The sequence below is a fragment of the Rhynchophorus ferrugineus genome, unplaced genomic scaffold (assembly GCF_030347505.1).
Source record: "Rhynchophorus ferrugineus isolate W39M unplaced genomic scaffold, kcgeb_rfMv2 rfM2, whole genome shotgun sequence".
In the NCBI taxonomy this organism is placed as follows: domain Eukaryota; kingdom Metazoa; phylum Arthropoda; class Insecta; order Coleoptera; family Curculionidae; genus Rhynchophorus; species Rhynchophorus ferrugineus.
The window spans coordinates 40506386-40527400 of NW_027472581.1; the positions used below are offsets into that span (position 1 = coordinate 40506386).

A 21015-nucleotide genomic window follows, 5' to 3' on the forward strand; every position below is an offset into this window, starting at 1 on the left:
TAGAATTCCCGGGAAAGGTAATAAAATGGATTGGGAAAAGATCCCGTATTTTAAATTATTAAACAGAAACCATTCCTCTGAATAAATTTAATATGTACATAATAAATTTATGGAAATAACATGGAAATCATATTTGTTAATATTGCTTTTGTATTGTATTATTTAATATAGTGATCGAAGTTTTTTTTGTAATTCGGCAGTAGATTAAATTATTATGCCTGAGATTAATTGAAAATATCGTTAACTTCCACAAAATTAATATATTGAAATTAAAATTAATATATCTAAAATATTTAAAATATTTTTAGTATTAGTAGTGGCATCTCTCGGTGAAACGCTCGAAGTAAAAGTGTTTGATTACAGATTCTCACATCACACTACATCTATAGCTTCGCTACCTATCGTAAGAGGACTCTGTAAAAATATAAAATGGGTATTACAAGAATTGATATCGTTGTATAAGTAAAAATAAAATAAATTAATTACAGACAAATGTAATAGAATAAACACTTATCTGAATACAGACGAAAATAGTGATACTAATCGATTATAAAGATAAAAAATTAGTTATCACTACATTTTACTGTTTCGGTATTTAGTGTTTGAAAATTAGTCGTATTATATTTCAGTATTTGATAAGATATATATTTATATGATTACAAAGGGGATTTCAGTTGACTATCAATCTAAAATAAATCAATTTCTATATTAAAGAGAGCACGCGCCAAATAACCTTCATATAACCTTTACATACAGTCCATAGACTTTTTAAAACTGGACTTTCAAAACTTTTCCAAATAATACTTATGACAGTATATTTCAGTAAATAAGAAATATGTATATTTTAATAAAAATAAATACTTCATATCCAAAATGTTATAAAACATTTTAATAACTTTTAGATTTTTTCAGAAAAATGTCCGTTCTAATAATGGAAGTATGTTAACCAGGAAACGAAATGGTAAAGGATTTGATTTTATTTAATTCATACGATTTTACTGCAATACCACAACTTTTATTATATTTTTAAAATTAGATCTAAGAGTAGATAACCCAAAATACATTACGTTATGATCCCCACTGCAATGCTCACCTTTAAATATTTTGATAATAAATCATATATCGTAATATTTAAAAAATATATATATTACATATTTATATGTAATATAGATATTTTTACATATTACATATTTATATTACAACGAAAGCCCTTAATATGATTTTTTTTTCAAATATCAGATCTCGAATATAACAAACATTTTAACACAGTAACAAAATGTACTATATACATTTTTTTTTAATATTTTAGTCTCCTTTTTACCAACGAGGTTTTATCTGGACTGACTACCGATTGGCGAGTGACCAACTTAGAAATCATTCCAAAATACATGCGGTCTTACCTAGCCTGGATCATTTTCCTTGTCGGATTTTGCACTCTTGCCTAAGAACAACCACAAACATAAATTTACGACCCATCAGGATTCGAACCTACATATAATTAAATAATATATTTTCAGCAAAAAAATTGAAAAAACATTTGAACTTTAAAAATAAATAAGGAACTCAGTGACAATTAAAATATAATCAAACGTTTTAAAATAAAATATGTACATAATAATTGTTGTAATAACTAAATAAAAATAAATAAAAACCTTAATTTAACATATCTACAACACGTATTTTATACTCTACTATATACGCACAATTTAGCTTAATACCTCCCTAAACCTATTTATTTATTTACAATATTATTTTAACCACCACCAACTGATCACTTTGTTCGTATTTTAATTTTTTGTATATGACAAAATTATATTATTATTTTTACATTGTTTGAGCTCAGCACCTAGAACCACAACTTTAGAATCCATATATAAAAAAATAGAATATATGGCTTAATATTTATATATTAATAATAATAATTAATAGTCTTATAAGAAAAACCATTTATATATAGCTTTTAATACATAATGGATGGTAAGTTCTAAATTTAACCTATATTTTTGACAGGATGATGCATTTCAATGCCAAGGGGTATATAAATTCTCCTTAAAATACTATCGTCTAAATAAGAGAATCAGCCATCTGCATCTGTTTTAATTTAAATGAAACCTTAAGTGGTATATTACACAATATGACATATGATTTAGTGTGATGCATTCAGATGTACTATACCAATATATACACATAAAGTAATAGCAGTATTGAAAATGGTATAAGAGTCAGCAGCCTATAATTTGATTGATGTTAATAAGTAATCAAAAAGAGATGAAACGAAAAGAAGTAGTTAACAGATGGCATGAGCTGAAGTTGAATATTAAGGTGCATTAATTAATTTGTTGAAACATGTAAAGTGCGGATTAAAGAATTGCATGCATTAATAAGCAACAAATGTATGCTATACTTGTATTAACATTCTCCAGACTCTTTGAGAACTTGTTATCTTTGTCATATACTTTCTTGGCCAATTAATTTAAGGCAAAATTACTGTTAACAAATTACCTTCTTACTAGTTATACAATAAACTCAGAAAGTGTTTGTTACCTTTCAAATTTTATGACTAATTGTAAAAATTAAAGAGAATCATAGTCTATAAGTGTATATATCTGTAAACTTAAATATCCTCTCATACAAAAAAAAACAAATTCTTGATACTACAAATTATTGTAATTTTATTCTATTTGCCAGCTTTGACTCTCACTGAAACTCTTGAAAAAATTCATGTATACAAAATGAAATCATATAAGGTATTGTCTATTTAATGATGTTAGCATATTCAAATCTTTTCACTCTAGAGAAGAGAATATATAAAAGAGAAAGAGAATATATAAATTAAAAGACCACTGGAAGGTAAGACACATTCAAGCTAAATTTCAATTATAAAAGTATGTTGTCAATAATATATAATATTATAATTTGTAGCCATGTTCAAACCAAAATTGATATCTTTATATCTCATATTAATTGTTCAACTCTGTATGCAAACAATTTATAGCAGTTTATAAATAATTTATTGTTAATATCTTACATTTTTTCATCACTTTTCATTACATCATAAATTAAAATACATCTATCACAAATCGTCCTTTTGTACAATACAGCCACTTGGAATTAATTCCAATAATTTTAAATAAGCATTGGTAGTAGATTCCTTTGACAATGATTCTATTGTTAGCTTCACTTGATACAGGCTGCATAAATATAAAATAATTCATTATACAATTTGAATGTCATGTATTTCAAATATTTCCATACAATTTTATTAAAGTCTATTGTATTATATTTATTCATACTATATTTTTATTTTTTACCAACCAAAGAAAATGTATTTGTTTTAAAATAATAAGTAACAGACTAGAGCATTCCTATTTTATTTCAAGTGGATCAAAATATTAATTTAATAAAAATATATTTCACATGCACTTATGTGACATTTGCGGCAATTATATGGAAATATATATAAATATTATACTTTTAATTGTTACTAACCTGTGGTAAAATTTTGGATAGCATCCAAAACTAACATCAGGGAATTCAAGAACCAGTTGTTCCAGTTGTTCTATAATTTTATACTCAGGTAAATTACAATATATGCACTTAGTGAAAAACCTTTTATCTGAGTGAAACAATAAAGGTCCAGCTTCAGTCATGATTAATTTTACTAATTCTGGAATTCCTGGAAACATAAATACATTATGGGTAGAAACACTTGGATATGGCAATTTTCCCCCTGATATTGTAGTATAATGTAATATAGATGATTTTGGAATCTGTAAAAAATATTTTAAAATAACTAAAATTAATTAAGGAACATATAACTTACATATGCCTGTTTCATTCCTGCTGCTTTGGGATCTTTAGTTTTAAAGTATCTACAGCATATGTCTTTCAGCTCAGAATTTAGCACAAGTGGTTCATTAAATGCCAATGCAACAGCTAATAAAGTCTAACTTATATTTGGTATGATAAATAATATTTTATATTATTACCTTCATATGTAACATCATCATGTGTTGGTCCAATACCACCTGTTGTTATAACATAGTTATATTTACTTGAAAAATGTTTAACTTCTTCCGATATATCATTCACATCATCTGATACAACTGAAATCTGATAATTTTATTTCTTTATATGTGATTCATAAATAACATGAATTAAACCTTTTTTAAATTAAGTCCTAAATTATGTAACTCTTTAGCCAAAAAATGTGAATTAGTGTCTGGAATTTCTCCTTTTAGTATTTCATCTCCTATAACTATATTAGAATTGGGTAGTACATGCATGTTAGACAACTAATTTATAGTAATACCTAGCACGCCGGCAGTAGTAATTTTTGAATTTTTCTCTGTGCATAATGATCGTACCTTTAAATACAATCTATTAATTTTATTAAATCGTTTAAAATTCATTCTAAAATTGTTTAACAATTTAAAAGTACATTGGATAACTTTGTCGTTTCAAGGTTATAATTTAATTGTCAGCAATACAACTCCATACAGTAGTAATTGTGCCAAAGAAAAATTAGAAGAAAATTATTGATGAACTTTAGCTAGAAATATACTTCAGTTTGATAAAATTATCGGATATTCGATTTTGATTCTAGGTTGACAATGTTTATATTTCAACATTTTTTTACGAATATATATTTGGTTGCATAGCAATTTATATTTAAATTATATTATATTAACAGCTTTGTAAAACATAATTTTATATTTTCTCGTTTTTAAATAAACATATTCTTTATCATGTAATTTGATAACTTAACATTATATTATAACATATTTAAATATTTTGTTAAATGGGTAGGCAACTGGAAATACCTGGCGTATTTTGTAGTCCGTGTCGATATCCTTTCAATTTTAGTTGTATAAAACTGGTTTAACGTGTGTGCTCAACCACAAATACCCGCCTTCGATTACCTCTATACTCAATAATACTAGAATAATACTATTCAGCAGTTTTTTTAGTTTTTTAACGGCAATAGTTTTTATCAGCATTTAGTAATTATCTTGCTAAGTATTATACCGATAGTGTTTTTATTTGTTCTTCATTACTCTACTACATTTCATGGTTAGTGTATGTGTTAAAATGATTATTTCAGTTAGGATCACAGAGTACAGTCATTTTAGATGAATCGATTGTAGGTCAATTTAGGTTATTTGTTTGATAAAACCCAATTCAATTTTTTTATTTAGCTTTTCTTTCCGTTGGTTCCTTAAAACCAATTTTTTAACTGTAAAATATAATATAAATAATCTAAATCAAATGAAAGTGCACTAAAAAGTTCAAATGCTTAGATGGGGATATGATAGTTAGAAAACGCTAAGTGACATCAAGGTTTCGTAACGGTTCTGATTGGTGTATGATTATGTATTTTTATTTCTGGAAAAATCTTGGTAATCTCACTTTTAATTTTGAAGTAAATGTATCTTTAATAACCCCTCTATGGTACATTATTATCCTAGATGAATATTTTTTAGGATTCTTTATTACAATCATCTAGTCTATTATTGATATATTATAGATTAGATGAAAATCTATTATTAATGAAATAGCATTTATACAATTAATTCAATAACTCACCACTTCTTTTCATTAAAATAAAATAGTTTTAGGTAAATTGCTCTTTTATAATATGATTTTTGATAGTATATCGAAAAAAGTATTGTGGTTGTCATACCAAAAACAAAACCGTTAAGTATATGTTTTTACAGTACAATATTCTTAGTTTACTGGTGATTAAGATGGTCAGAACATCTATTAATGCTAACGTCATTTAATTTCTATTGTTTTCTTGGTTTTGATTTCAAAATTCCTGAGATTATTAGTAAGCTTTAAAGTATAATTAGGATTCGCGAATCTTAATTATAGCATATGGATATTAATGTGTTTATTCCGCACTCGTTTTGCTTGTGTATTGACACAAGTAAAATAGAACTATAGCGATACAATAATTTGCACAATGAGATTATATATAATACACCTAATGTGAGATGTATTTAAATAAATGGTGTTGGGAACAATCGCCTGAAATCGACTATCGAGTTTAGTAATTGACTACTTTTTACTATCGACTGTTTCAGTCGCTATTTTTGATTCGACTGTTTTTACTAGTGACTGCTTTCAGTCGACTATTTTCAGTCGCTATTTTCGGTTCGACTGATTTTATTACTATTTACTATCGACTGTTTCAGTCATTTAGTTACTTTTTAGTTAGTAATTTCGGTTCTACTAGTTCATTAGACTGATTTTTAACAATGTGACTGTGTCGTCCTAGCCGCGACCTTGAAAGTAATGTGCCGAATTTATGCTTATATAGATTTATATGTAATATATGTGGTTTTATGTTTTTTCGTTGTTTGCTTGTGAATTACTATATATTGTATATTAATATAGCAGCATTTTGGAAAGCTAGTTTTCGAGGGCAAAAAAATAAAATTGTAAATAATAAGATACTTTTGACTGGCATTATAGGTAATACTTTGGGCTGATATAATGGGTAATACTTTTTTAATAAACTTTCACGATTTTTGTCCAAGCCTTTCGTTTGTCCTAAAAACTTTTTTCCTAAAATTTTGAAAACTAAAATTGGGTTTCAAAGGTTTCAGAAATTGCATCGATTCCAAAAGATTTGAAGAAGTTTTTGCAGTAACAGTTGTTAAATCTCTTTTGAAAATATTAACGGTGAAGAGGTGAATAAAGTATATTAAATATTTGTAATAAGTACATTTTCTGATAGAAAAACTCTATTTTAATATTAAACAACTGTTTATTTTGATGGCTATTAAGAAGAGCACAACAGTTTTTATTTGTTGATGAATGGGCTATCTTAACAGAATGTGTTCAACATTTTTTAGCCCCTTGGAATAATGATCACCGAGTTATCTGGTGAAAGATATCCCACGATATCTTTAATTATACCATTAATAAGAGGATTGCAGCATTCTATCAAATCCAGGATTTTAACAAGTGAATGGGGAAATGTTTTTCAAAATTGTCTATTAGATGTCATGAATAAAAGACTGGCAATTTTAGAAATGAACACAGTATGCGGAAAATCCGCATTTTTAGATCCTAGATTTAAAAAAGCAGGATTTGGTATTGCAAATAATGCTGAGGCGATACAAAAAGTTATCACAAAAGAGGTATCTTCCATTCTAACTTGAAAAAATACAAATATGGTTCCACAACTCGAAATTCAAGACACTACTGACAAAGAATGTATTGACATTGAAGATATTTTGATAATAAAAATGGCTAGAATGAAAGAAGTAATTACTCCAAGGATTGCAGCAACATTACAGATTAAGCGGTATTTGGAAATGCAATTTATTCGGCCTTTAGAAAACCCATTGGATTTTTGGTAAGCCCATAAAATGACACTACGTGAATTTTATCAGTTACACGTAAAATATTCCTCTATACCCGCAACATATGTCCCCTCGGAACTAGTTTTTTCAAAATCTGAGCAAATAATTAACGATTGAAGAAATCGGCTCACGGAAGAAAAGTTGAACATGATAATATTCCTTTTAATTAAAAAGGGTCTGGTAGTTATTGTACGATTATTTTTGGTCCATCATGGATTAGATTTTTCAATTAGGTATACATTTACATTTTATTTAGTATTTATGGTTATTGAACATTTTTAGTTTTTAGGTTTTGTTTAAGTTGTATTGTACTATTTATATATATTATACTATGTTATTTAAAAATAGCAATTAATATATTAAAACACGATAAAACATTTGTGGTGTTATTATTCCATTCCTTTTTACAGATCCACAGAACATTCAGTATAAAAGTAATACTACTTCCTATAAAATGTTTCGGTTGTACTACCCTTGGAAAATATAAACACATTTAAAATTAACTGCTCCAAGCATTTATATCCGTCCTTTCCTATCTCACAATTTATACAGACAAGAATTCGTACATCTTCGTCTGACATCACGAAAAAAAAACAGTCTTACCGCGCATATGTATACATATAAAATAGTAATTACTATTTTCAGTCGCTATTTTTTTAACTATCGACTGTTTTCAGTCGATAGTTCCCAACGCTAGTTAAGACATAATTAAGAAATTCTAAGGAATTAAGCACTTTGTTTCGTAAACTAAGCGAAGCCGAGAAGAATGAATTTTTGTAAAGCCGGATTTAAGGATTATATATACATGGGATACACAAAATATGAATACTATCTAATATATAGTATATCCAAAGAAGCAGTGGACATACGTCATCACGGTGTTTAATGTATTGCCTACCACAATTTGTAAATTCGTTTTAGAGTCAGACAACCAGTTAAAAGATATACAGTGTTCTATGCTATGTTTCGGACACGTAAACGAGTGAGCCTGCAAAAGCCGCTCGCTTGTCAAATGTCACGCAAAATTCTTCAAAACATTAGTTATAGCAACTACAGGTTTTAAACCGACAAACGTTGTTTTAACGCTTTGCTTGTTTTGATAAATTTCAAATCACTGCTTATTATTACTCAGATTGAATATATCGAAGCCAGACAGAACAAATTCCGTCTCTAATCAGTTACTTCGAACAAGAACAAGATAATGGAGTCCCTCTTGTGCCATAAAATTCGCTAGAGAGAATTTTACTGTTAAATATTAAATTGTAACGGTTTTATTGAAAGTATTTTTTAGCGTGTTGCAGCTACATTGTATATTAGTCTGGGCACGGTCATTAAAATATTTCAAAAGGTTAAAAGCACAATTTTGGATTCGCTGAAAAGAAACAGTTCTTACACGAAGGGGAACGCTGTTCTTGACGAATCAAGATCAGCTTAATACTCTATCTGAGATAAAATATACGAAATGTATAAAAACAGCGAGTAGTTTTTTCAATATTAACATAATTTAATAAAATTATTTAATATGATTTGATATTTGATAAAGATATTGTATTTATAAAGCCTAAGTACATAATATGTCTTATAAAAACACTTTTTTCCTAAAATTTAGACGCGACTAAACTTTATAATCTTTAAAGATTAAATTATTAGTTCGTTAGTATATATAAGTACAAGAAGTAAAGTGAATTCTCGATCTAGCAGTGTTGTGTACCCGGTTGCACATACAGTAAATAAATGAAATTAAAAATCCTAAATCGAATGGTATCAAAGGAATTTATGATCGCTACAGCATGTTTTGTTGTTATAAGTTGGGGTAAGTTTATTCATAACAGGTTAATTAAAAAGTCCCCGGCTTACGATAGTAAAACACAGTTTTTTGCCAAAAATAGTTTTTTTACTAAACATAATTCCCTTCAAGGGTGATACACTGATTATAGCGACCCTTCAACTTTTCGGTACCATTTTTGTAATTAATTTCGGCGATCACCTCTTCATTCGACGAAAATTTCTTTCCAGCGAGCATTCTTTTGAGATCTGAGAACAGATAATAGTCGCTGGGGGCCAGATCTGGAGAATACGTATAAGGAAGCACTTCGAAGCCAAATTCATGGATTTTTGAGACGGTGTATTGTCTTGGTGATGCAGCACTTTCTTTTTCTTCAAATGCGGCCGTATTTCTATAACGCTATTTAATAGTCACTCGAATGACTGTCGATTGGACTTCGGAGTGAAATGATGGAGCCATGTTTCATCCATTCAAAATCATTTTATGGATTTTTTAAATGTTATCGTCCGTAACAACCTTTTTTGGGCGTCCACTGCGTTTACCGACTTCGGTGCTCATTTCACCGCATCTAAACGTAGCATACCAATCTTTGATGGTTGATTTTCCTGGGTCAGTGTCCGGAGACTCGGCATCACTCCAAATTTTTACTTCAACTGTATTTTTTCCCTTCAAAAAGCAATATTTTATCAACATGCGAAATTCCTTTTTATCCACATTTTTGTTTCACAATAACAAAAGTTGTTTCACTCAAAATGCTATAATTCGGAAACTAATGATCTGACAACTGTCAAATTTATGCATGCATCTTTTGACGGTTAGGGCTAACTAAAATACCTATGGATTTAAATCTAGTAGCGCGAACTATGTGTCAGGCCGGGCCCTCACGCACTTGTAGGGGAGTTGTGACACAATTCTAAACTGGCCGTAGAAAATATTCTAGTTCAACCCCAAACCGGAAGTGATAATCGGAAGGGTGAGACTGCAGACATCAAGCGCAAATTTATCTTCAAAATCCAACCAGGGAAGAGATATTTGAATCTCAGCCTCGCAATTTAATATTATCAACTGAATCCATTTCTTATGGGTATTATGATGAGCTATGAACTTAATAGAGCTTTTATTGCTTATAAGGGCTGACCGCAGTTCATGCTCTTGAACTGTAAATTAAGGGAAAATCTATGAACAACAATCATATGTTTCAAAACTACCTGTGGATGTCGAATTAACCTATTCTGATAAATAAATCGGTCGATTTATGGATTCAAGGATGGAAGTAGCTAGTCAAAGAAAATATTTACGAAAATAAATTTGTTTAATTTTATTTTAATCTACTGAACTCAATATACGTTTTCCTGTCAGAATATTGGCTTTATAATTAAACGGAATCATTTCTGTTACAATAAAACAAACTCTATAAACAATGACATACAATTGGTGATATGGTTGGTTTATATTGTTTTAATCGAAAAATGATTGAAAGAAGAATAAACACTTTAAAATAAAGAACCCTGCCATCCTATCGCAGCGCCCGATATCATATGCGGTTGTGAATCTGAACTGTTTTCAAATCGACATAAACATATACAAAAATGTCATCAAAATGTCACAAACGTTTAAGAAGGGTTTAGTGAGATACGCTCACATTATTTTTATACAATTCTTGTCCTAACAATAAGGAACACAACAAAAAAGGCCGGCTTGTTTAGCGCAGTGGTCAATGCTGGGATATGGATATGCTTTGTTTTTGTAATTGTAATTGTAAATTATTATATAAGCAACAGTGGAAAATTCCACAAGAAGTAACCATCCCAGTCGCTCCAGTAACCAGGCTGGGTAAGACCGGATGTTTTCTGGGATAATCTCTAAGTTGGTCAGTCGCTAATCGCTAAGCTTGCTTAACGCCGAGGATCGGGGTTCGGAGTCCACGTTAAACAGTAGATCCAGTCCAGATAAATCCTCGTTGGTAAGAAGGAGATTAATGTATATTAAAAATAACAAAAATAGGATTATCCCACTTGGTGCAGTGGTTCTAAAGTTGCTCGCGTACATACATTTCAGCGATTCATTTTTATTTATACAGATTGGCTTTTTTATATAAAAACACTACAAATTAATTCTAACACCTAATATATTATATTTATTATACTAAAATATTTTATAGTTTTGTTCGTAAGCCTACGTGCATATAGGAATGGATATGTAATCAGGTTTTTTCAAATCGTTAACACGCCTATTTTCGGTGAATTCGCGGTACGTGACAAAAAATATTGATAAGTGTTGTTAATACTTCATTGCCAATTAAAACAAGGCACATTTTGATGCAAGCCATATCAGTATATTTTAATACAATTCCTTTCTTGAACGGTGTATTTACATTTTAAAATTAAGATCGTATTTTGTTTATCTAAACTTTATATACCTCACGCTTGGTAAAAAACGCAGCAATAAATATGATAAAACTTTATATTCTGTTGTTTACTGAAATTTATATTGAAAAATTATGTAGATATACAAAATATCATAATAAAAACCACAGTAATAATATACTTCCAAGAAAGCAATTTCGGTTTGGTGTAAAGTTATCTTCAAAATTTTATTTTGAAGGACTGCAGTATTTTGATTTTCCTTTTGATTTTTTTTAAGTAAAGCGACAATTCAGGATGATCGAACTTTTATGTCGTATGTCGAATTGAATGATCTCCTTTTAATCTTATATGGTGTTTACTTCTTAGTTTCTGATTTGTACCACTATGTATTATATTTGATGTTTGTTATATTGGCCGATTATTTCTTGGTTCAGATGGTATTTTTCCTCATTTCTGAAGTGGTTCAAATGGGATGGAGACAAGCGCTGTAGATGGCCCGCATGTAGGTTTTGAAGGTCGTGACTTGAGTATATGATAGCTAGGTCCCTTACGAACAGTCTGGCATAGTTTACGCCAGGAGCGCATATTTTTCTGCGTTTGCAATATCAGTTCGATAGTGAGTGCCTGAGTCCTACTGCCGTGTTTAAATGGGCGAAAGCATTCATTCAAAGATGGCCGCGAATCCGTCGAGAATGAGCTGCATGATCGTCGACCGCGAACCAAAATTACACCAGACAACATTCGCCGCGTAGAACAACTTATTTTGGAGGAACGTAGAATGACGGCGCGATGTGTTCCTAAACTGTTGAAGTTCGAGCAAAAATTTACGCGGTTGAAAGTTTGTGGCCGCTTGCTGACGCGATACGAGGCGGAGAGGGACGGGTTTTTAATGCGAATCTTCACTTCATACGAGACATGGATACACTATTACACTCCCGAAAGCAAGATGTCCTCTAAAGTCAGTCAAACCGAAGATGACCAGGTCTGCGGGTAAGGTTTTGTGTACGGTGTTATGGAAGCGGCACCGGCGGGGCGTGTTGTACGTCGATTTCCTGCGCATCCAACGTACCCCCTGAAACTCGCTTATCGCTCAAAACAGAGGGGCACTTCAGCACGAAGTTCGATTCTTCTCCAGGATAACGCGCGCCGTCATACCGCGCGTCTCACGTTCTAAACAATATCGGAATTAGGGTGGGAGGTACCCTAAGGATTTATCACCCTGCGACTTTTTATGTTTGGACCACTGAAAGAAGCCCTTGGAGGTCAAAGATTCAACACCGACGTGTAGAGGAGTTTGTGCGCACATGGCTGTCCGAGTTGCCCAAGGAATTATTCGATACTGGCATCAAAAACTAGTAACTAGTGTTTCGATAATATTTTGATAGCCCAACTCAAAAATCTTCCCTACAATCAGCTCGCCGAACTAAGTAATATCATCAACTCCATTATGAGGCTGCAACACTTTCAATCCACATGGAAACATGCATTCATCGCAGTTATCGCCAAAAAGGAGCTAAGTCATCACCTTCTGACTACAGACCTATCAGCCTACTAAGTTCCATTTCCAAGCTTGTTGAAAGAGCAATTCTTTATGCTCTTAATGATTTTACGAAGGCAAACAATATCATTCCAGATGAGCAATTCGGGTTCCGCGCCAAACATTTAGCCGTTCATCAGGCCCATCGGTTGGCCTCAAAAATCAACTGTGCTTTTAACCGACGTGAAAGACAGTTTTCTTGGACCTAATCAAAGCCTTTGACAAGGTTTGGCACGAAGGCTTAGTGGTGAAATGCGACCGATTAGATCTACTTGATGACCTAATAGCTCTTATCATTTCTGTCAGGGCGATCGTTCCAGGTGAAGATTATCGGCGTAGGAGTGCCACAAGGCTCCCCCCTGGCACCCGCTCTATTTAATATTTTTCTTTCAGATATCCCTAGGAGACCACAAGTTGAGGCAGCTCTTTGCGCAGACGACACTGCTTACTTTGCTTCTTCAAGAGTAGCAATGCACATCCGAGGCAGACTCCAAAAACAACTCGATGAGACGGTCCAGCGGTTACATTTCTGGAGGTTGCAGGTCAACCCACAGAAAACCCAGGCCATCTTCTTCCAAAAGAAGCGTGTCTTAAAATCGAGAAAGCCGAAGTCCCATGGTCAGAAGAAGCCACCTATCTCGGTCTTGTCTCTCCATAAAGGTCAACGTATTGTTAATTTGCTGTTCCCGCTTATCAACCGGGCCAGCAGGCTTCCTCTCCGTATAAAATGTCTCCTGTACAAGATGCTGGTTCGATCAGTCATTCTATATGGCTCCAGTGTCTATATAAAATACGTCTCACCTAGCCAGGTGGAATGTCCTCAACTCTTTCAAAACAAAATTCTCACAACAAATTCATAGAGAAACAGATGTCCCCCAAGTTCATGATGTTATATCCGAGGTCTACTCGAGATATTTCTCCACTCTTCTTCTCACGGGCAATAGATGTATTAGCGAGCTGGTCGATATTTTAGGCCAATAACTCATTCAGCTCTTCGTGGCCTTATTCTATCACAGCCGACACTTCCCCGTCGTGCTAACTCCAAATTGTCTCGACCTTCTCCGGTGAGCGATTAACTCATGTACCGCAAGCTGCGTGGTGTGAAACGACGCCACGTGCTTGCCTGGCCCTTGTGGCTCTTAACGGTGTTACCTGTTACGGGCACCCTCCTTACTAACAATAAGAAGTTTCAGTTAAGATCATTGGATCAGCTGATAGGGTGGGGTTTAGTGGGGAGCCCAGAGGTAGTCTCCACATAACCAGTCCAACTCGCTTATTCGTGCAAACTATTCTTTTGATTCAATAAGGTGCTACTTCTTTAAATATATAGTCTATATGCTGTTCACTGTTAATTTTTATTTAGGATACGTACGTTTGATAATGTATATTCGAATTTTCATGATTTTAATTTGATGACGCTCTGTGTATGATACAATATTTTAGAGACGAATGTAACGAACATTGCAATTAAAGTGTTTCTTCAATTTCATTTAAAAACAATATCATTCTTATACGATATCATACCTTTTATATCTATATTATGAAATGTATGCATGAAATTATTTATGTTTGGATGTCAAAAGACAGAGAAGACAGGCAAGGTTTAAGTAGCAGTGAATTAGCCAAGACTCTTTCATAAATAATTATAATCTACAATATCTATTATAAAATAGAACATTTGGGGAGTCTATAAATATAATTAGTTGATTTTTAAATATCTAATCCGTTTTAGAGATAACAAAGATAACTGGTCACTAGTTATTCATATTCTAGATATGTTCCTAGTGAATGAATTAATTTTTTACAAACAGGTAAATAAAGATGGGACCATCCCTCTGCTAGGTTTTAGACGAAGGGTTTGTTTGTTTTGTCATGAAAAGATTGTAAGGCAGGTTTATTGTAAACCTGCTTCATGTTCTTCTGAATTCTAGATTTGACAAGTTTGGTCAGAGGCGTTTTTTGATTTGATCAAAAGTTCCAATGTTGTTGATGCTTGGGAAGTAAGGGTAATGGGTTAACGATGGATGATTGATTTTATGGGTACATAGTATGATAAAAAGAATATTTTCATTTACATAATGTTTATTGTTATTGATAAATAGTACATATTCTATTTATATCTAAAATATTGAGCATCCGATAATATACAAAAGACAGTCTGACCGTTCAAGCGGCAGAAACAAAGTATTTCCACAATTTTTTAAAATAATTACTTAAAGCTACGTTTGGCAAACATTGACACTAGCTTGCCATTTTTCTACCGGTCAAACAACTCAGACATTGGTCGGGATACGCAACACAATATATATTGTAATTGTAAAAAAAGAACTACTAGCCCGAAAAATACATTTGATTGGCTTAGAAAATACGACACTCCAAAAATTCTAAATATACAGTTAAAAAAGTGTAAAAATTTCATTTGTTTTCAGTCATATTTCGTTAAGGAGTAAATCTATGTCGAGTATACAAGTTACATCACTTAAAATGTCGTATTGGTTTTTTAAAGTTAGGTCATAAGTCATATTGAGGAATCCTGTCTGAAGCTTACCCCCATTATCCTCGTAATGTATGACTGTATATTGCACCTAACGACCGTATACGCAGTAGATTCTCATTTTTCAAAAAATATCCTAAGTCAAAAAATGAGATATCTCTGCATAATACGTAACTGACCTAAAGTGAATCGGTAAATTGTAATTTTTGTTTATTCGATACCATAAAAGGGTAAATTTCTTTATCAGATACAGTTCCCGTTTCCCTTATTTTTTGCATAAGTACATAACTCCCACAAAAGATGGCCGCCTATTCTTTTAAGTCCTTTCTACATTTAAATGACTAGACAATCATCTCTTGTGCAGGAATCGTCAATATATCAAGGCACAATATATTAATTGTCCTTTTTTGGCACCCGAGAATGCAATTTAATTGTTCAAGACTATATTCAATTAATATTAAATGTCTTTTTTATCACTGTGCACTTACGTGCTATAGTTAATGTCACTATTTCACCCGGCAAAATTAGCTTCTCATCTTCTTCTCCTCGAAGCGGCGGCTGCTATCATTTGTCGAAGCATCGGTTCAGGACTGCATGGTTTGGGATCGCATTTCATTTGACCATCACCTCCACAACTGTGGGTAATAAATATATGTTAGGAAAAAGTTTAATATGAACTCGATTCTTTCTACTTACGTGCAGTGCAGACATGGTCCAGATGTTGCCTTGATAACTTCACCGACTTGGTAAGCTTTTCCTTGGATTTGACATCCGTTTTTGGTCGCTCTACCTTTGTAAGCGTGCGAGAAGAAATGAGGTGGTAATGTTGTTGTCGTTGTAGTCGTTGATGTGGTCACATTTACAGATGTTGCCATGGAAACGGGACATTCGTATCTAGGACAACAGAATCCTCGAATAGGTTCCTCATGACATCTTGGAATAGGTGGTGGACAGCTCTGTTGTAAACAGATTATGTCGCTTCTAAAGCAGAAACAGAAATCGCACGGGTCATCCCGTGGAATCTGTTGGGCAGATACGTAGACTTTGCCGCCGTATCGACAAGTTCCAGGTCCAAAAGCGCTTTGGTCTTCTTCTTCCTCTTCTTCTTCGCCAGGTTCATAGTCGGTGTCTGAAATATGTTCACCTGGAATAGCCGGTCTATGCGATTCGGTTGATGTGGTAACACGTTCAGTTGGTAGAGCCGCTGATGTAGACAATTCTCCTGGAATATGACGGGTTGTCGTCGATTCAGATTCAGGCCCTGAAGTGTACAATCCTCCCTCAATTGGTTCGGACACATTAACTGGTTCAAGTGAAGCTGTTGTAATTACTGCTGGTGTAGTAAGTGGAGGCGACAGAGTTTCACTTTCACTGGCAGCTTGACTTGGTGTACCATCCGTTTTAATTTCTTCTTCATGTAGAGCAGGTGTAGTTTGAATGCCTTCGACGCTCTTAACAACCTCTGTTACTACTTCTGGTTCTTGACTAGGTTTTTTCGGAGCAACGGTTGTTGCTTGAGGTTCGTAATATGGTTTGCTAGTTTCCGGCTCTATTGTTTCAGTTTGATCCTCAATACCAGGTGTTTTCGATTCCTCTGTTTCTGATGGAACTATTGCTGATCCTGTCGTAGCTGTTTTATATTCTCCTTCCGGCGCTGATGTGTATACTTCGGTAGGTTTAGGTTCAGCTTCAGTGACGGCAGGCTGTCCAGTTTCTTTCTCAGATTCGGTGACCTGTTCGGATTCTGGTGTAATTTCTTCTACGGCCTTATGTGTTACATACTGTTTCTCAGTTGTTAGTTCCGAGACCGTCGGTTCAGTTGTCAAAACGCCAGCTCGAACAGTTACTAAAGGTTCTTCAGTGATCTTGTCTGTTTCTGAAACAGTTGGTTCCGTCGATTCTGATGCTTTAATGGTCTGGCCTTCTTTAACTATTTCGGAAGTTTCTTCAACAGCTGGTACTTCACTCTGCTTTTCGGTCGATGGAGTTTTTTCGACTGGTATTTCCGTTGCTTGTTCTGATGATTCTGTAGTAGGATATTGATATTCTGTATCTCTTGTTGTTGTAATGTCTTCACTCTCATATGTAGGTGCAACTGTTTCTGCTTCCACATGTTTGATGCTTTCAGTTCCTTGTTCGCTTTTATCAATAGGCTTACTGGTTATTGATTCATCGCCTTCTTCCGTTACTTGACGATCAGATTCAGTAGTTACTGGTTGTGCTTCTTCCGATTCTGTCGATAAGTCTGGAACAAATGATTTTTCTGTAACTTCAAGTTCAGGCTGTATTGTTATTTCTTGAATTGAAGGTTCTGTTCCTTTCTGAGGCCGTGTTGTTAATTTTTGTAATGATGGTTCAGTTTCTGAAACAGGTAATTTTTCTGTAGCCTGAGATTCAGACTGTGTGGTTATTTCTTGAACAGAGATGTCGGCTTCTGTGACAGGTAATTTTTCGGTAACTTGAAGTTCGGCCTGTGTGGTCAATTCTGGAATAGATGGTTCGGCTTCTGCCTCAGGCAGTTTTTCAATGATTTCAGGTTCATATTCTGTGGTCAACCGAACGGCAGGGGATTCAGTCTCGCTTAAAATATCTTCTCCAGGCAGTTTTTCGCTTTGCTGTGGCACATGTTCTGTAGTAGCAGGCTCAGCCGGGGTTTCAGCTTCTTTTACTACTTCTTGTTCAGGTAATTTTTCTGTAACTTCAGTTTCAGATTCGGTGATTACTTTTTCGCCAGGAAGTTTCTCAGTTGTATGGGTCACGACAGGCTCGGTGGGTTGAGCAGGAGATTCAGTTTGTTCAGTAACTTCTTTGGCAGGAAGTTTTTCAGTAACGTGAGAATCAGATTCCATCGGTTTCGCAGAGCCATAATCAGTTATCTCAGTAATATGTTCAACAGGTTCTTCAGTTGGTAATTCCGTTTGAGGTTTTTCGTCAAATTTACCAGGTAATTCAGTTTCAGATTCAACTTCAGTTACAACCGGCGTTTCAGTGGCAAGTTTAACACTTTCTGTAGATTCTGGAACTACATTAGTAGATTCTTTGTCGGCAGTTGATATCTCAGATATAGGACCAACGTTAGTTGAATCTTCGAAACTCTTTGACGGTTCTTTAGTCTCTTCTTCCACCTGAGGTTTATATGTGATTTCTGATGGTGTTGTTACAAACGATTCAGTTTCTGTTTCTTCTTCAGGTTTGGTAACTGGTTCTTCAACAAGATGTTTTTCGGTAGTTAATTCTGTCCTAACATCCTCGGGCTTTTCAGTTATTTCTTGTTCTGGTGTAATTTCTTGGGAGGAAAGAGTTGTAACGTCTAGTGATGGTCCAGTAGGCTCAACTGATGGTAGTTCTGGTGTTTGTTCCAGTTCTTCTGTCGTTTCGTCAATAACTGATTTTATTGTCGCTTGACTATCAATTTCTGGTTCAATTGTTTGATCTACAGGGCTGATTGATTGTTTTTCTACTAATGTTTCCGTTACTGCAGGCTGTTCTTGTGATTTTGTTGTATAGGTTTCAGGCTGTTCGATTTCCGGAGGTGGACTATATTCTGTTCCTAGGCTTACAGGAGACGAAGACTCTTCTAGTTTTTCTGTGCTTTCTTCTTCAGTTATAGATTCTTGTTCTTGTTTTTGGGTAGTAGTTTCTTCCTGTGGATGCTCCTTCTTGTACACTACAGTAGCTGTATCTACAGGTTCTCCTTCCTTTACTACGATTGCTGGTTGCTCCGGTCGTTGTGTTGTTTCTGCTTCAGTTTCATATTTAATTTCATCATCACCTGAAGTAAATGTCTTTTCTCTGGCTGGTGTGGTGACTTCTTGTTCAAGTTCAACAACAGATGGTTTTTCTTTTTCGGGCGCGACAATTTCAACTGAAGGTTCACCTTCTTTACCTTGTTCGGGTATTGTAGCAGTTTCTTCAACGACCGTGGGAACATCAGTAGATTTGACACTGCTTTCAGTTTCTCTTTCTATTTCCACTGCAGCTTGTTCAGTTGTAACCTGTTCAATATTTATTCCAGACTCCTTTTCTTTTTCGGGAATTTCACTAACTGGGCTTATTGGCTCACCTTCTTTAGGTATCACAGTGGACTGTTCCTGTTCTTCTCCATCTTCCTTTATTTTTGAAACAATTGAAGGGATATACGTAACTCCAGAGTAAGCTTCTGTTCCTTCTTCAGAAGGCAATTCGGATGACTTTTCTGGCTCCTGAGTTTCAGCTTCAGTTTCAGAAACTTTCTCTTCCGATTCTGGTCTTGTTTGTTTTAATTCTGATTCTGTCGTAATTGCTTCTTCAGTTTCACTTCGCTCTGTGGCTGTTTCTTCAGTTGGTCCTGTTGAAGGTTGAATCTTGATAGATGGTTCGGTTACAAATTCTTCTTCAGCTCCAGATCCTTCTGTAACGACATCTTCATCGTGTTCGGCCTGTTCAGGCTTATCTGTACTAATTTGTTCAGTTTCAGTAGCAGATAACTCGCTGGAAGTTTCTGGCACAACTGTATGTTTTAGTAGTGCTTCTGTTGTAATTTCTTCAGAAATTTCCGGAGCAACAGTGGTTTCTGGAGATAATTCTTCAAGTTTGGTTTTGGTGACAATTGCCTCTTCAGCTTCAGTAGTAAATCCTTCAGCGGCCGCGGCCTCTGATGGTTCCGTTGTTATCAATTCAGGTGTTTCTGGAACTTGGGTTACTTTTCCTAATAATTCTTCTTCAGTAATAATATCTCTTTCAGACGTTGATGTTTCTGGAGCTGGAGTAATTTCTTCAGATTTTTCTGTTTGAAGTTCTGTAATTTCTGGAACTGGAGTTTTTGGTACAAATTCTATTTCTGATTCTGTTGTTGGTCTTTCTTGGTCAACTTCTGTAATAAGTCCCTTAATTTCTGATTCAGTTACGGATTGTTTAACAGTTTCTGTTATAATTTCTTCGGTAATTTCTGGCTGTATAGTTGCCTGTGGTTCGAGTTCTTCACCAGGTTTAGTCGTTTTAGGTTCCTCGGTTGTTATTTCCTTTTCGGTTTCCTCGCTTACTGACATTTCTGTAACGGTAGGTGGCTCAACTGGTAATTCTGTTGTAATTTCTTGTTGGATTTCTGGAGCCACAGTCTTCGTTGGTAGTTCTTCTTGCGGTTTAGTTAGTTTCAGATCTTCTGTAACAGCTTCTTCTGTTATGGAATCTGATTTGCTTATTTCAGTTTCAGATGTGTCTACATAGGGGAGGTCCGTTCTTCTAATTCCTCCTTCAGTCGTTTCTTCTGATTTAACTGGTGTAGAAATTTCGGGTTGTACAGTCTTCTGGTCCTCCGTTATTGTTGTGACTTCTGGTATTTCAGTACTTTCCGGTACATATTTAACAGTTTGAGTTTCCGCGACTGGTGTAGTGGTTCCAATGACATGACTATCAGATTCCATTGGACTGGTTATTTCAGGACCAGCTGAAAAATCAGATTTATGTAAAACGCTTTTTTA

The 21015-nt window shown here is 33.9% G+C and overlaps 2 protein-coding genes and 1 long non-coding RNA gene across 3 annotated transcripts in view; 1 reads left to right on the top strand and 2 right to left on the bottom strand.

Annotated features, from left to right (window-relative positions):
* Positions 1–728: 728 nt before the first annotated feature.
* Positions 729–1618, top strand: LOC143191207 (uncharacterized). The gene is made up of 2 exons (XR_013004441.1): positions 729–961; positions 1310–1618. It is a non-coding gene; the product is annotated as an uncharacterized LOC143191207 (long non-coding RNA).
* Positions 1619–2988: 1370 nt separating this feature from the next.
* Positions 2989–4558, bottom strand: LOC143192072 (FAD synthase). Its single transcript, XM_076397560.1, has 6 exons — positions 4313–4558; positions 4164–4258; positions 3990–4113; positions 3824–3936; positions 3490–3770; positions 2989–3191 (listed from the first exon to the last, which is right to left on the bottom strand). The coding sequence occupies exons 1-6, from the start codon at positions 4410–4412 to the stop codon at positions 3074–3076; spliced, it is 831 nt and encodes a 276-aa protein (XP_076253675.1). The 5' UTR covers positions 4413–4558; the 3' UTR covers positions 2989–3073.
* A 10568-nt stretch (positions 4559–15126) lies between these two features.
* Positions 15127–21015, bottom strand: part of tnc (tenectin) — a 57641-nt gene continuing 51752 nt past the window's right edge. The window contains exons 7-8 of the mRNA XM_076397561.1: positions 16253–20981; positions 15127–16191 (exon numbers count right to left, since the gene is read on the bottom strand). Of these exons, the coding sequence (XP_076253676.1) occupies positions 16089–16191; positions 16253–20981 (4832 nt within the window). The 3' untranslated portion in view covers positions 15127–16088. The remainder of the gene's footprint in view (positions 16192–16252; positions 20982–21015) is intronic.

What these genes read in the sequence shown, in the direction of transcription:
- LOC143192072 (XM_076397560.1), bottom strand. Translation starts at nt 4,412, where the DNA reads ATGAATTTTAAACGATTTAATAAAATTAATAGATTGTATTTAAAGGTA. An exon ending in TACTACTGCCGGCGTGCTAG is followed by an intron (nt 4,259 to 4,312) that starts GTATTACTATAA and finishes ATTCTAATATAG; the next exon opens with TTATAGGAGATGAAATACTA. An exon ending in TAGGACTTAATTTAAAAAAG is followed by an intron (nt 4,114 to 4,163) that starts GTTTAATTCATG and finishes TAAAATTATCAG; the next exon opens with ATTTCAGTTGTATCAGATGA.